Source organism: Aphanomyces astaci (assembly GCF_000520075.1).
Source record: "Aphanomyces astaci strain APO3 unplaced genomic scaffold supercont1.14, whole genome shotgun sequence".
In the NCBI taxonomy this organism is placed as follows: domain Eukaryota; phylum Oomycota; class Saprolegniomycetes; order Saprolegniales; family Verrucalvaceae; genus Aphanomyces; species Aphanomyces astaci.
The window spans coordinates 987,062-1,000,492 of record NW_009798277.1 but is presented as its reverse complement, the minus strand read 5'-3'; the positions used below and the strand labels follow the sequence as shown (position 1 = coordinate 1,000,492).

Below are 13,431 nucleotides of genomic sequence, written 5' to 3'. Positions count from 1 at the left end.
GTTACGTATTAGCTCGAATATGGGTTGCAATTTCCAGGGAAGTCCTTGCAATACAGTGACTTTCCATAATAACTTCAACGGAATCTGCCTACCAAGTGACAACTGCCAGTCGCAATGCGTCACACCATGTCCTTGCCGAAAAAGTGCATGCGGTACAGCTCAAAATTCAAATACATCCATTGTTCACATTGCCTCAATGTCGAATGCGTCACATTAAAGGCAGACCTCCAAAACCGACCGCAGGTTTTTGTGTCGCAAAGCCCTACATGTGCGATGCCGTTCAATGATAGACCAGCGTAAGAGCCTTTGGGGTGCCTAAAACTTTTGTCAGCAGCCGCACGATCGGGACAACATGAACCGGTTAAATCCGTATAACAAATTTTAACCGGATTCCGGATAACTGTTATAAAGTGTATGTACTTCGTATCCTTCTTAACGATTATGTGATGATTTAACAAGGTTTGAAACATTTCATCGTTGGTGGCTGACCATTACTTCGTATCCTTCTTAACGATTATGTGATGATTTAACAAGGTTTGAAACATTTCATCGTTGGTGGCTGACCAGCAAACTGTAAACTCGAGACCTAATTGTCGTGTTAACAGTAAATCCAGTATTTCCCTCATCTCCATGATTATGCAGGAACACCTTCGGTGTTGCTTCGAGGGAATAGCACTTCGCTCATCAAAATCTGAATCGTCCAGGTGCCCCACGAACGGGAAGGCCTGATGAGTGTCGGCAGAAGGAAGGGGCCGCCTTGTGTGCTTGTCCATGTGTGTCAACTGAATACTGGAAACGATCAGCACTGAAGTGGCACATCGAATGCAATCTGTTCAGGTCATGGGGCGAGTAGCTTCGTTGGGGTCACCAGCAGTGGACTATTCCGCATGACCGCATAAACAAGTAGGGGGTTCGTAAGTAGTTACTATGACAGCGGTGAAATTTCTTCATGAATGATGTGGTCGAATGTCTGCGGGAGTTCGATGCGGGCGGGCTGCACCCAAATCACAACGTCGTCGTCGCCCGTGTCGATGTCATCTACGTCGTACGGATTTATCCACAGCTCCTTGACGCCAAAGGTATGTGGTGGCTTGTTGCTTTGTTCGGTTATGGCCGCAGGAGGAGTGATCGGACAGTCGCGGTGCTTCTTTTCGAGCTTGCGCTGGTTCAAGTTGGCTTTGAGCCGATGGTACTCGCAGAGACTGTGCAGCAGGCCGTTATTCTTGACCGCGCGGACGTTCAAGCACACTTTGTTGCGATAGAGGCACTTGTTGTTGATGAAGTGTTTCGTGTATGAAGTAGTTGACGGCATCACGGCTCTGTGATATGAGGGCACTGTGCAAATGCGCAAATGGCCCACACTTGGGGAACAGTAAGAGAACACCAGAAAGTTATACAGATGTGTAAGTAACCCCTGATATGTCAGGAACAAGGGCGCCTGCCTACACACAGTATTGTTCTTGAGGGAACTGGTATTTTTATTCACACGTTAACCTTGGTGTTTGTATGCTGTGCATAGCCGCCGAGTAATCCTCTTGACGAGTATGCCCTTCGTGTGATTAGTCAACAAACCAGCTGGCTAAACTTTGACATCAAATTGACCAGTCGAAATATTGTGATTAATTGAGTTTGGATTATCAATTTTTAAGACATTCCTCCGCGAGGGCCGACACTAGAACCACATGTTTTGGAACCGCTTCGCCAATTGTAACGCGCCTGCTGGACCAGGGGCGGTGTGTAATCTTCGGTCAACGCTTCATACCTCGTGCTTCGACCGATCTTCTTCGAAGTTCGGTCCTCGTCTTCGTACGCGGCCCTTGTTATCCGGATTCCCCAGGGGAGGGACGGATAAATCCTTGCGGAAATAATCCGGGGTATCCGGAGATCGAACTCGAAATATTGTGAGTTCGGTCCAAATCTGCCAATTAATTTTTACTAGGAGGCACGTAAGTTGACTGTACGTACTATACACCCCCTCGCTGCTTAGAGAATACTATGAGATGGCAATAATCTACCATGAGGGACGACTTACTGTAGTTCGACTCGAGATGCCAACTACGTACTTGTCGAGGGACTCATGCGAAGGCGGTCTCTGAGGGACGTATGCTCTTGCTGTCGATCTGTCGAATGTGATCTCAAAAACCTCTCTGATAGTTAATAAAATATTGGGTTTTGCAGGAAGATCGAGTTGCGGTGCGGATTCAACGAACCACTCTGGGAAATTTCGAACTGACTGTGAACGCACAATATGTATACACTATTAATAGTGCGTACTGTTCATTGTACGAAGATTTACTTAAGAGCGTGTTCAATGACGTCAAATATTCGCATATTTCGGCCAAATGTGGATATTTTAGTGGATATATCCGGATGTTTCGAAATTCCATTGACTGTGAACACGTTTTTCTCAATGTCCCAGATATTCCGATGCCGAATATTCACCAAAAATATCCATGTCTGGAGCTGGGTATTTTTTTAGAGGGGTGGGGCAAGGTGCTGGATATCCGAAAAATGCAATTATAGAGGGAACGGAATCAAAACACGATTGGACCTGTCGTGACGACATGTACTCGACAACCTCTGCACTGTGCAGTATAACCAATCGATCTAGGCTTACGCACATATTTGCCCGAGTCCCATTCGTCACTGACCGAGTAACGTTATGATTGATTCACCGCTAGAATGGTTGATACACTCAGTACCAACGTGCAATGAAAAACAATGAGTACACACGGTGCATACGTTAATGTATACCAACTACCTATACGGTACAGTACTCGTTCTTCAATATTATCGCGTCGAACATGTTAAGTATGATGCTCTACCATGAACAAATTCGGCATGTTCGAATGGATACATCGTCCACTCATGAGATTCCCTTGCACAATCCATTTTTCATAAATTTATTGCGATATGGGGTATATTTGAACTCATGGCCGTTTGGATGTTGGAAATGTGTTTACAATGTAAAGGCCAACAAATTGAAATATCTAGACATTTCAAATTTGGATATATATGGCTTCCAAATATCCCATATGCTTGCAAAGAAACCAGTTATAAAATGTTGTACTATTAATAATCAAAATACCATGACTACTACAGTATTGGCGTTTGACACACACGCTACTAAGAGCATCTCCAACGGCGTTTTTATTTCTATTTCAATTCGAAGTTACGGATATAGAATAGAAACTCTTTGTGTTTTTTTGCGAACGAAATTTCGCGGCGAGATTTGTGATCGGTTTACAGTTTACGAATCGCGCAAAATTGGGAAATTTGTAACATTGAAACAAGTCATCCTCGTTGGGGCTACTACATTAATAGTAGGCCGGCGGACGACGGAAGGAGTGGGTGTGGGTGGTGTTGTCGTATGCAATAATAATGTCCGATTGGGATACTGTATTTGGAGACCACTACTGGGGATGCCACGCGGATCTAAAAATAGAAGCTCAATATTGTCAATAATGATCTATTTTAAGGTGTGTTCGATGACGCCAGCAAGGGAAGTCAAAGACGCCGACCAAGCCCCCCACCACCACCCTCCTCCTCCTCCAATGCCGTCCACTGCAGCAGACGCCGATGCGACGAGCGACGCCACCACGTCGGTCAAGTCGGCAGACGGAGCCAAGTCCCCCGCAGACGAAAAGACGCGCAAGATCCCTCCGATCGTATTTGTGCCCCTGCTTGGCGCGTTCCTCGTCATCACCATCGTGCCCTCCGTCTTGAGCAACGTGATCAACAAGAGCCCAACGCCGACCCCCGCGCCCGCGCCCGCCTCGAATGGCGGGTCCAGTGGCACCACGGGGTTTGGGGAAGGCATGGCCACGCCGACGCCCTCTTCCGCCACCCCAACGACGACCAAGGCCCCTACTACTCCCGTCCCTCCTACTGGTCCGCCAACGTTCTCCCTCTCAACCACCCTCGCGGCTACACCAGTGAATGACATTGCGTTCCACGGCCCCAGCCAAACGTTCCTCGGGGTCGATGACTCGATCGTGTGGACGTGGTCGCTTCTTCCACCCGCAGTCGCCACGCCCTTTTACGGCATCCGCGGCGGCTCCCGACTCGCTATCGACGCAGCGGGCAACGTGTACGTTGTAGAGACTGCCGCGTTCAACCAATATGTGACACAGTACAGAGCTGCGTCAAACTACACTTTATCCATGACCTTGGCGACTCCGACGGCCAACCTCCCCGCGGTGAGCGTCGCTGCGACACCGTCGACACCCGCCATGGACGTGGTGGCGGCAACATCGCTTGGGGCACTCCTCGCGTGGAACCAATCGGCGCCGACGACATTCGGGGCGGTCGTGATGGCCGCCGGCTCGTTCGACCAAGCCAGCGACATGACGTCACGAGGGGGGCTCCTGTACATTGCCGACGGCACCGCCGACTGCATCCGGCGTATCGTCCTCGCCACGGGGGCCGCCGACGTCGTGGCCGGCCAGTGCAACACTCGTGGGTTCGCGGACGGCGCGGCCGCCTCCTCCCTGTGGAAACACCCCACGGGCATCGCCATCGACTACTACGGCGACCTGTACGTGAGCGACACGGGCAACCACATCGTGCGCAAAATCGACTTGGCGACCAATGTCGTGACCACCATCGCCGGCACGCCATCGAGCGCGGGCCTGCGTAACAGCGCCACGAACGCATCCACGGGACTGTTCAACGCCCCGCAAGGCCTCGCGATCAACCCCACGATGGCATGGAAGTCGACGAGTGGGATGTTTGCGCTGTACGTGGCAGATTCAGGCAACGCATGCGTTCGAAAGGTCGCGTGGGGGTAATATTGGATATAGTTGTCAAAGGTAGTATTATGGTGTGCTCAGCATTAACGGGAGCAAATATGACGAGTAAGTAGCTGCTGGAACGTGTCCACTGGCTGATGGACAACATTGGCCCTCATAATAGCGTTATGGTCAACCGGGCTACTATGTAGAATGGGGGGGATGGATTGAAATTCAAAACGACTCGACCGTAGCCGCTGCAGGGGAGAGTCCAAGGTTGATGAGGGAGTGGTCTCGTGGATTTGTTGTGGGTAGTTGAACAAAAAGGGCAGTGAGGGGGCGTCATAACTCGTTTTGGGCCACCTACTACACCGTATAATAGTCGTAAATGGATGAGATGGGTGTCCCCGTAATGAGTGCTTGAATACGACGCTACCAAGCACATGTCCGTGCAACTATGGACTTGGTAGAACATAGAGAAAGGTCGCCTCAATGCGTCGTTGCGTGAATGTGCGCAGCACTGTTTACTTTTGTAACGGCTACCCGTTACGACTCGCCTTTTTGAAACCGTTCAAATGTAACCGTCCGTGCCCCATTGTGCGTCGTGCCTGCGTGCTCAGTGTTGTGCCCCTCTCAAACATCGTCGACTGCTACTTGGACCCATGAACGTCAACCTTGGTGTGTGTTTTTCTATGGTCAATCGCTCAACAAGTCTGACGTGATGATAGAGAGCCAACCCGTCGGCGGCGGCGGCGGCGACCACCTGACCGCGAATGATGGCGATAAACTTGACGCTTCCAGGGGTAATGCATTGAATGAGGACGAGGATGATGCCAACGAAATCGATTCGGAAGACGAAGGCGATCCCGACGCCCTGGACTTGGACGACTTGGAGCGGTACACTTGACTAGTTTGTGCGTCGAGTAGTTAGTTGCTCGTTGACTGTGGGGCTGCACTTACTTGATCCTTCTTTCAACAACCTGATGAGCATGGTGCTACCACCTGCGCTTGTCCTGCTTGCCATTGTAAATTCTTACCATCTTGAACGGGTGGTTAGTATCTACCGTGTCGCATTTCTGTTGTATGGTCATTTCGGACTCCAAATACGCAACCTTTGGATTTGGTCGATATTTTGCAAATTATGTACAGAATTTGAGTGAAAATACTATGGTAACCGATGCTGCTTGTGCATTCGCAGGTCGTTGACGCCGCTCCAAGTGTCCGACACGTCCCTCCAGCGCATGTCGCGGTCCGAGTCGGCCGAGATCTTCTCGAAAAAGTACGTCGAGCGCCACCAAGTCAAGTCAGACATGCTCTTGGACGAGAAAACCAAGCGACTGAACAAGGAACGGCGTCGACAGCTGCACATTCAAAAGTGGCAGTGCAAAACCACAAAGTCTCCGTTCAAGGTCAACTTGGTGGCCGACAACGAGCGCTTGGACGAGGTGCGTGCGTGCGTCAATATCGGGGGGTTGTGCCCTATTACATGCGCATGATGCTCCTTTTAGAATGGCTATTCCTTTAGCTATATTAGCTTTAGGTATTACACCTTGAATTTCATTAGCATCCCTTTTAAATATTTCTTTATGTAGCTGTAGGTCAAAAAAGATCAACAGTAGCTGATTTAACTAAAACTTTAGAAGAAAAAAATGCTTTATTTTTTTCAATGTATGACCCGTGGCTGTAGGAGAATCGCGTGCGGATGCTGGAGCAAGCGCGGCGGGTGCGCGAACTCGAGCGCAAGACCAAACAGATCAAGAACGACATCATCTTGAAAGCGCTGCAGGAAACGTCCGACTTGGACGCGCTTCGCCGCGAAAAGCGCGTGATCATCGAAGAAGAGAAGCGACTTAAAGCGCTGTTGGACCTCGAGAAAACCAACTCACATCGCAAGATGGACATGCTCGCGGCGCAAAATGCCGAAAAGCGGCGAAAGCAGGAAAAGATCGAGTACCGCATGAAGCAACGCAAGGACCAACTCCACGACCGCGACGAACGATACAAGGACTTGCTCAAGAGCAAACTCGCGTTGTGAGACACGTTCGAAACGTTTGATTCGATGTATGTTAACATGTTGGAAACCACCGCGACTGGATGCATGCATCTAGTACGACATGTCGTGGGGTATATCGGATTTATCATAGTTTGGGTCGTATAAGAACGTCATTCGTTCGTTCGTTCAAAGATCGTGTGCACAAGGAACTAGGGACGAACAAGTCGACCGCTACCGTCGTTGTCGACGTCCGTGTCCACGGTTTGCTTGACAATGTACGTGTGGTCGGCGTCAAAGGCAACCACGTATTGGTATCCTGGGAACGAAATCGTCAAACGCTCCAGCGCTTCATCCTCTTCAGTGTCTTCGTCGTTTTGGCTGTCATCGCTATCGCGGCGGCGGGCTTTAAGGAAGCGCAAGTCCCCGCAATCCAAGAGCAAGTTCTGCACCACACTGGGAACGCTTTCGTCGCCGGCCAGTTCACCCGACGAGCTCACGACTTTGCCGCTTGCGTCCAGGATCACCGTGCCTACTTGGTGTGGCACATTCAATACAGCTTCCTACCCACCATCACATTCACCATGACAGATCCATCCTTAGGTCATGAGCGAAGTCTCACCATGTTGCTGCTTGCTGTCTTGGTGCTGCGAACAGAAATGCATCTGGATAAGGTTGAAAAGTGTATCCGGACTACTAGTAGTACTACTATTGTCTAGAATAGTAGCAGCATCAGATACGACACTGTAACTTCTTTATTACTGAAGCAATTTCAACGATTCTTTCGAATAATCCTTCATCATCCTACGCTTGAAAAGGTTTGCATTGACGTGCTGCATAGACAGGGTCGTTATCACCTTCTAAAATAGCGGAAAATGTGTCGATGAAAATCCATACCTAAAACGGGTTAGTAGGTGCTAGTATCTACTAAAATCTGATTTGGCTTCACTGATTGGCTATAATTACTATTAACACAACATTTTATTGGATGGCCAAGGCTCATGATATTCATCAAGCGAGCAAAACTTCTCCATCGATCGACACAACTTCGTTCTCCACCATCTCGTCGTCATAACGGGCATGGACTTTATCTTCCCCGACCAACCCATTAGGGGCTGGTCCAAAACATAGACGTATCCGGACAAAATATTTTTGCAATCCAAAAAATGTCGATCAATACTTTTTCGTCTTTTATGAAAATGAGTGCCAGACATGAACGGACTATTCCAGGCGTCGATGGACCATCCACGCCTCAAAACTCCCGGAAAGCGTGAACAATTGTGTTATCCGGAAAATTTGGATACTAACCAATCAAAAGCTCGGAATATCATGGACAGAAATATTCCGCGACCAGCCCCTAACGTTATATAATCCTTCATTCAAGCTCTTGTGTACTGTACCGGTATTATAAGCCTTATTTGAGAGAATTATGTGAACGGTTAAGTGACAAAACGAGCGTTAGGGCTGGTCTGGATGCCACCTCATACGGTATGCCATAAACCGTTTTGGCAAGTCTGCAAATGTTTCCCAAAGTCTCATATCCCATGAAAAACTGGAGAAAAGAAGTATCTCCAAAGTTGTCCGGATGGCAGCTGAATTTTGGAAAAATTATTCGACGTGAACACAAACCTCCATAAAACACCCGAATCTCAAGCAAATTGTGGCATAAAGTTTTGAACCTTGGTGGCATCCAGACTGACGCACAAAATCTCAAAAATTGGAATATTTCGAGTTTGGCAACTTTTCTTCGAAAAACGGCCATTTTATGCCATTTTTTGTGGCATCCAGACCCCAGCCAGTCCCTGCCATGTTGTCATATTTCATGTCTTTCTTGCCCAAAATTGGAATACTACGTAGTAGTTAGTAAGTCATTGCAATCGAAGGTAATAAGGTCGTGGACTTTCTACTAGTACTCCGAAGTACAACTGTAGTACCAGTTTTGAAACTACCAAATACGCAGTATTTCATATTTATATTACATTTTGTATGACCCTGGTATCATACCAGAAGGCTCCTCCAATACATGTAATACTTATAGTAATACTAACGTTACGAAGTAGTAGTACTTAACGTTAGTATTACTAGTACTTTCATTACTATTAACCAGAAAAAGCAAGGTGAAATAGGCAATTTTGTATGGAACGCAAGGTGAACCACCTTGCGAATTCCATAAATAATTCTGAAATTGTATAGTTTCAATTAAATATATCTTCAAGTTTGTATTGATGATTTTTATTTTTCATGGGTCTGTCTCTTTTTGGGATTCGCAAGGCAGGCCACCTTGCGTTAATGTGCGTGCCATATTCAGCGTTTGATTTGCAGATATCCACCAATTACATCGATGCAAAATACCTCTGTTCCAAAGTAGTTGTCCGACTCAGAAAGTTTTGGCGTACTCCTCCCATCATGTAAATTTGGAATCCTGCAAATATCTATCTATATTGTGTGCCTTTGTCTGCTAGCTCCTCGTCGAATCCTTTTGCCAGTCGTGGCATGAAACTACCGACGCCTTAAAAGCGTCGGTAGGTATCCCTGAGGAGCCCATTGTGGAATGAATGTATTTGAATGTTGGTTTTATATAGAGTTTTGTATTGAATTTTTGACGCCCGAAAATTTTGGCTTTTTTCCAAATATATTTCGTCATTCAGGCACATGTCTTGGCCAATTGACCAATCATTGTACGTGAAATTGGGAAGATGACAGCAGCATTTCAAACTTACGCTATGTTATTATAACGTTACACCATAATGTTATTATAACGTTACACCAAACTATAACAATTTTGGAACGGAGGAAGTCTAATATTTCATATGTTTACTCGTTCTGAAAGGTTCCATGTTGAAGTTCATACATTTAAATAATTCGAAAAAATTACAGGACTGTGGACTGTACCACCGCCGTGGATTTGGAGGGCGGCACCTCCACGTTGGCTTCGACTTCTTCTGGAAGGGAGGATGGGGGGACATACGGAGGTTGAGGGATCTGCACATCGGGATGGACAACGACTTCGACGTAAGGAACCGTAACGAAGCCGTGTGTTGGGGAGTGCGGCGTCGAGGGCAAGTCGACGTCAGACATTTCCGTGGCTGCAACAGACGGTCGCATGACGAACTCAAAGTTCGCAGGACGCTCGAGGGGTTCCTGGGTGCCTTTTAGTTGGAAGAAGACTCCCACGATCGTGAAGAAGACTGCATTGCCCAGGTGAAACCAATCGCTAGCGAGGACGACGATGTTGTCGTGAACGGCCCAGTCTTGTACGGCGCCGGCAACGACTAGCGATCCAAGGATCGACGTCGTGAAGATCAAGCACACGCGGGCCGTGTGATGCAAGTATCCCCAGATCCATGCCGAAACCATGACGGAGACGGCCATGGACGCCAAGTAAAACTCGGGTAGTACTTCGAACAAGAGCTGGACAGTCCACCCCAAGGCGCCGGCATGCAGTGCGAACTTGGCGATGATAAAGGCTATCTCGTGATATCGCACCGGCACGTATGGGAACACGACGAAGAACGCGACGAAGTAAAGCAGCGCGACATAGAACGTCGCCATTCGTTCGACGCCGTACGACTTGGCCACGGCGAGGAACCCCATGATAGAGAACACCACCATGACAAATTGTATCACGCAGTACCCATACGTGACGCTGGCCAGGCCGAACAAGAGCGAGAGAAGCAGTTCTGCCGCTTCCATGTTGTCTACCATGCTGCGCTGCAGTCGGTCGTTGTGAGAAGCACGCGGGGTTTTGAATACTGACACAGATCAGATGGGCAGAGAAGTGTCCCAATGCTCATGAATGGGATTTTGTACCAAGGTTATGATAAATAGGAACACATAACTTTGACATAGCGAACCAAATCATTGGGAAAAGAGGAAATTCTCCCTCTGAGTTGGCTCAAAACTTGAAATTGTCAGGATAATTACCCATGCCTATTGACGGCATAGTGCAGTATAATTAATTCCCTCTTTCAAACAGTTCCACTGTTGCTTTTCTCAAAAATCACTACAATTGGGAGTGTTTATATGGAATTTTGTAAACTTGGACAACCTCACCTCTTATTTGGGGTTGAGAGCATTGTCAGTGGTTGGTTGGCTATCGCTATCCACTTGACAATGCAGTTAACCCCGTAGAAGTAGCAGCGTATGTACTAGTAACGTTCGTTAGTCATCGGGTGGCAGGACGGAGTCTCAGTTACAGGGCGAAAATGTGTATCCTGATGGGACAATTTCCCATCAGGAAACAGTGAAACTGTATTACAAAGGGAATTATACAATGGGGCAGGCATAGACGACATATGTACATCCATACGGTATGTACAGACAATATTAGAGAGGTTAAGACGCCACCGCATCCAAGTTGACCTACTCCGGAGTAAGTACTTGCATGGAGGATTCTCCAATAACCTTACAGTTAGGGAGATTTCGGAGACGAGTAGAGTATTGATTAATATCTTTGTGCTACTTTATTGATATAACCTTCTGAAGAGTTATAGTGACAAGTACTCCGGAACTTAGTAACATATGTGTGGGTATTGGGGATTCGAATCATCGACCTTGATTGGCCAAATCTGTTGACTTGGTACATTGTACAACGCTTTTTTGTCGGCCAAGACTTGGAGCTTGAAGGATGCCTGCCACACATGAAGTGGAGGCCATCCTGAAGTTCATGAATACCTCCAACTTCATGCATACTGTAGTGCGTACAATCCCGTGCGCCATCACATGTAGACACTAGTAGGAACTGCGAAAAGCACCTTAGGCGGTTGGACGCAGAGATAGGGCGGCATAGGGGAAAAACCGACTTTACTGTTAAGGGCCCTATATTGCCAGGGAATTTTGGTAAAATAAATTATGGCCACATGGAGGGAACTATTCTGAACGTGATACCCTGAGGGCGGCCTACATTTCAAACATGGCTGAGCTCCATTCACTGGTTCTAAGGACATCTCCAACGGTAAATTCTAACCTATTGCTCAAGGGCCCGTCTGGCAACCTGAAATATTACAATAGTCTGGCCCAAATTGCCATTTTGGGGCCGAATTCAACAAATCTTATCAAAATTGAAACATATCTTTCATGGTGAGTTTTAACCCAAATCCAATAATTCCAAGTGGGATTTACTTCTTGAGGAGGTTCAAAGCGCCATACTAGTATTAGAGCATCCCCAACGGTGTTTTTATTTCAATTTGAAGTTACGGATATAGTATAGAAACTCTTACACTATCCGGAGGGTTTGTTGCTATTTCACGCGAAAATACCTATAACGTTACTGTATACTTCGAAGTACTAGTAGTAATTTCTAAAAAGTCCGGATATGTGCAAAAATAGCAACCGTTTGACTTTAACCTATGCTTTAGCAATAACGTCAACGTTAGGTTAGAATTTACCGTTGGAGATGCTCTTACAAAATGGACCTTTTACCTTCATTTTGAAAATGACATTTTTCGTTTATCCCATTTTGCCTGAAAATGGAATATTGTGACCCTAAGTCACCTTCGTTTTTACGGTTGCTATTTTGGCGGCACTATCCGGACTTTTTAGAAATCACGTCCCGCAGAATTTCTATTTTCGCGTGAAATACTCCGAGTAGCAACAAACCCTCCGGAAAGTGCAAGAGTTTCTATTCTATATCCGTAACTTCGAATTGAAATAGAAATAAAAACACCGTTGGAGATGCTCTAATACTAAGTTACGTAGTACTGAAGTAATATTTTAGAGGCTTTGCTATAACATACTAACTGTAACAGTAAGTTACGTAGTATCAGAGGGTTTCGTAAATAACCTTTGGAAATACATGATGCTGCCGGATACACTAGGCTTTATCCGGCACAACACAGCTTATCCGTGTATGAAACCATTTATCCGGTCATAGTTGGTTCAATTTGGGACCTTTCCATTATAAAAAGACCAAATTTGGCCTTCATACATTTTGTCAATTTTGCGAATTTCCGCGATTGGCTTCTATTACTACGTAGTAGTTGATTCGCCTTGCGCAGATTTGTTGAATTCGGCCCTAAAATGGCGCTTTGGGCCTGAATATTGCAATATTTCCGGTTACCAGACGAACCCTTACCTGACAATGCTCGCTGGCGTCGAGGGGACAAATGTGGCACCATATGTACTGTACATCGCTGTACGACTGCTCTCCGGCGCATTTTGTCGCTGTGTGTCATTTGTGATCAAAAGTTGTTCTTGACGAAGAGTGAATTGTGCAATTAGGTCTCGAGAATAACAAGTATAACTTCGACTTTTCAAATGTGCAAAAGTGAAGGAGTTGCCTAAACGACTACCCTAAAATTACATTCTGTAACGATCCGTGACCTCCTAACAGTAAATCACGGCACGGATTAATCTAAAACACTGGGGTTGGTCCCAGTTTTATGGTGTGAATAGCTAAAACGAGTGAAAAACACAATAAGTACTATTAAATAGCAACGTAAAGTGCCAATTTATGACGTAGTAGAATGTGCCAATTTAGGTCGTATAAATCTAAGCCAATCACTGAGCCCCCAACTGGAAAGAACCAATCATAACGTTCGAACAAACCCCTGAACTTGAACCATACAACACCGAAGGTTAAATATGCGTCAACAATTGGCACACCACTTTATAGAGGTATGGCATATATGATGAGCTGTGTTCAGCTCAATTGTGCGAAATACGATGCGCGTAAATAAACATCGGATTGCTCTGATAATTGTCTACTACGTA

At 46.6% G+C, this 13,431-nt stretch overlaps 4 protein-coding genes across 4 annotated transcripts; 3 read left to right on the top strand and 1 right to left on the bottom strand.

Moving 5' to 3' along the window:
* The first annotated feature begins 892 nt into the window (after positions 1 to 892).
* Positions 893 to 1,407, top strand: H257_07141 (hypothetical protein). The gene has a single exon (XM_009832576.1). It carries the CDS (start codon positions 950 to 952, stop codon positions 1,295 to 1,297), a length of 348 nt encoding a protein of 115 aa, XP_009830878.1. The 5' UTR covers positions 893 to 949; the 3' UTR covers positions 1,298 to 1,407.
* A 2,076-nt stretch (positions 1,408 to 3,483) lies between these two features.
* Positions 3,484 to 5,250, top strand: H257_07140 (hypothetical protein). The gene has a single exon (XM_009832575.1). It carries the CDS (start codon positions 3,489 to 3,491, stop codon positions 4,788 to 4,790), a length of 1,302 nt encoding a protein of 433 aa, XP_009830877.1. The 5' UTR covers positions 3,484 to 3,488; the 3' UTR covers positions 4,791 to 5,250.
* Positions 5,251 to 5,451: 201 nt separating this feature from the next.
* H257_07139 (hypothetical protein) lies at positions 5,452 to 6,765 on the top strand (the record flags this gene model as incomplete). Its single annotated transcript, XM_009832574.1, has 3 exons — positions 5,452 to 5,627; positions 5,929 to 6,175; positions 6,418 to 6,765. The coding sequence occupies 3 exons, from the start codon at positions 5,452 to 5,454 to the stop codon at positions 6,763 to 6,765; spliced, it is 771 nt and encodes a 256-aa protein (XP_009830876.1).
* Positions 6,766 to 9,501: 2,736 nt separating this feature from the next.
* On the bottom strand, positions 9,502 to 10,570 carry H257_07138 (hypothetical protein). The gene has a single exon (XM_009832573.1). It carries the CDS (start codon positions 10,423 to 10,425, stop codon positions 9,592 to 9,594), a length of 834 nt encoding a protein of 277 aa, XP_009830875.1. The 5' UTR covers positions 10,426 to 10,570; the 3' UTR covers positions 9,502 to 9,591.
* Positions 10,571 to 13,431: the final 2,861 nt, after the last annotated feature.

What these genes read in the sequence shown, in the direction of transcription:
- H257_07141 (XM_009832576.1), top strand. Translation starts at nt 950, where the DNA reads ATGAATGATGTGGTCGAATGTCTGCGGGAGTTCGATGCGGGCGGGCTG.
- H257_07140 (XM_009832575.1), top strand. Translation starts at nt 3,489, where the DNA reads ATGACGCCAGCAAGGGAAGTCAAAGACGCCGACCAAGCCCCCCACCAC.
- H257_07138 (XM_009832573.1), bottom strand. Translation starts at nt 10,425, where the DNA reads ATGGTAGACAACATGGAAGCGGCAGAACTGCTTCTCTCGCTCTTGTTC.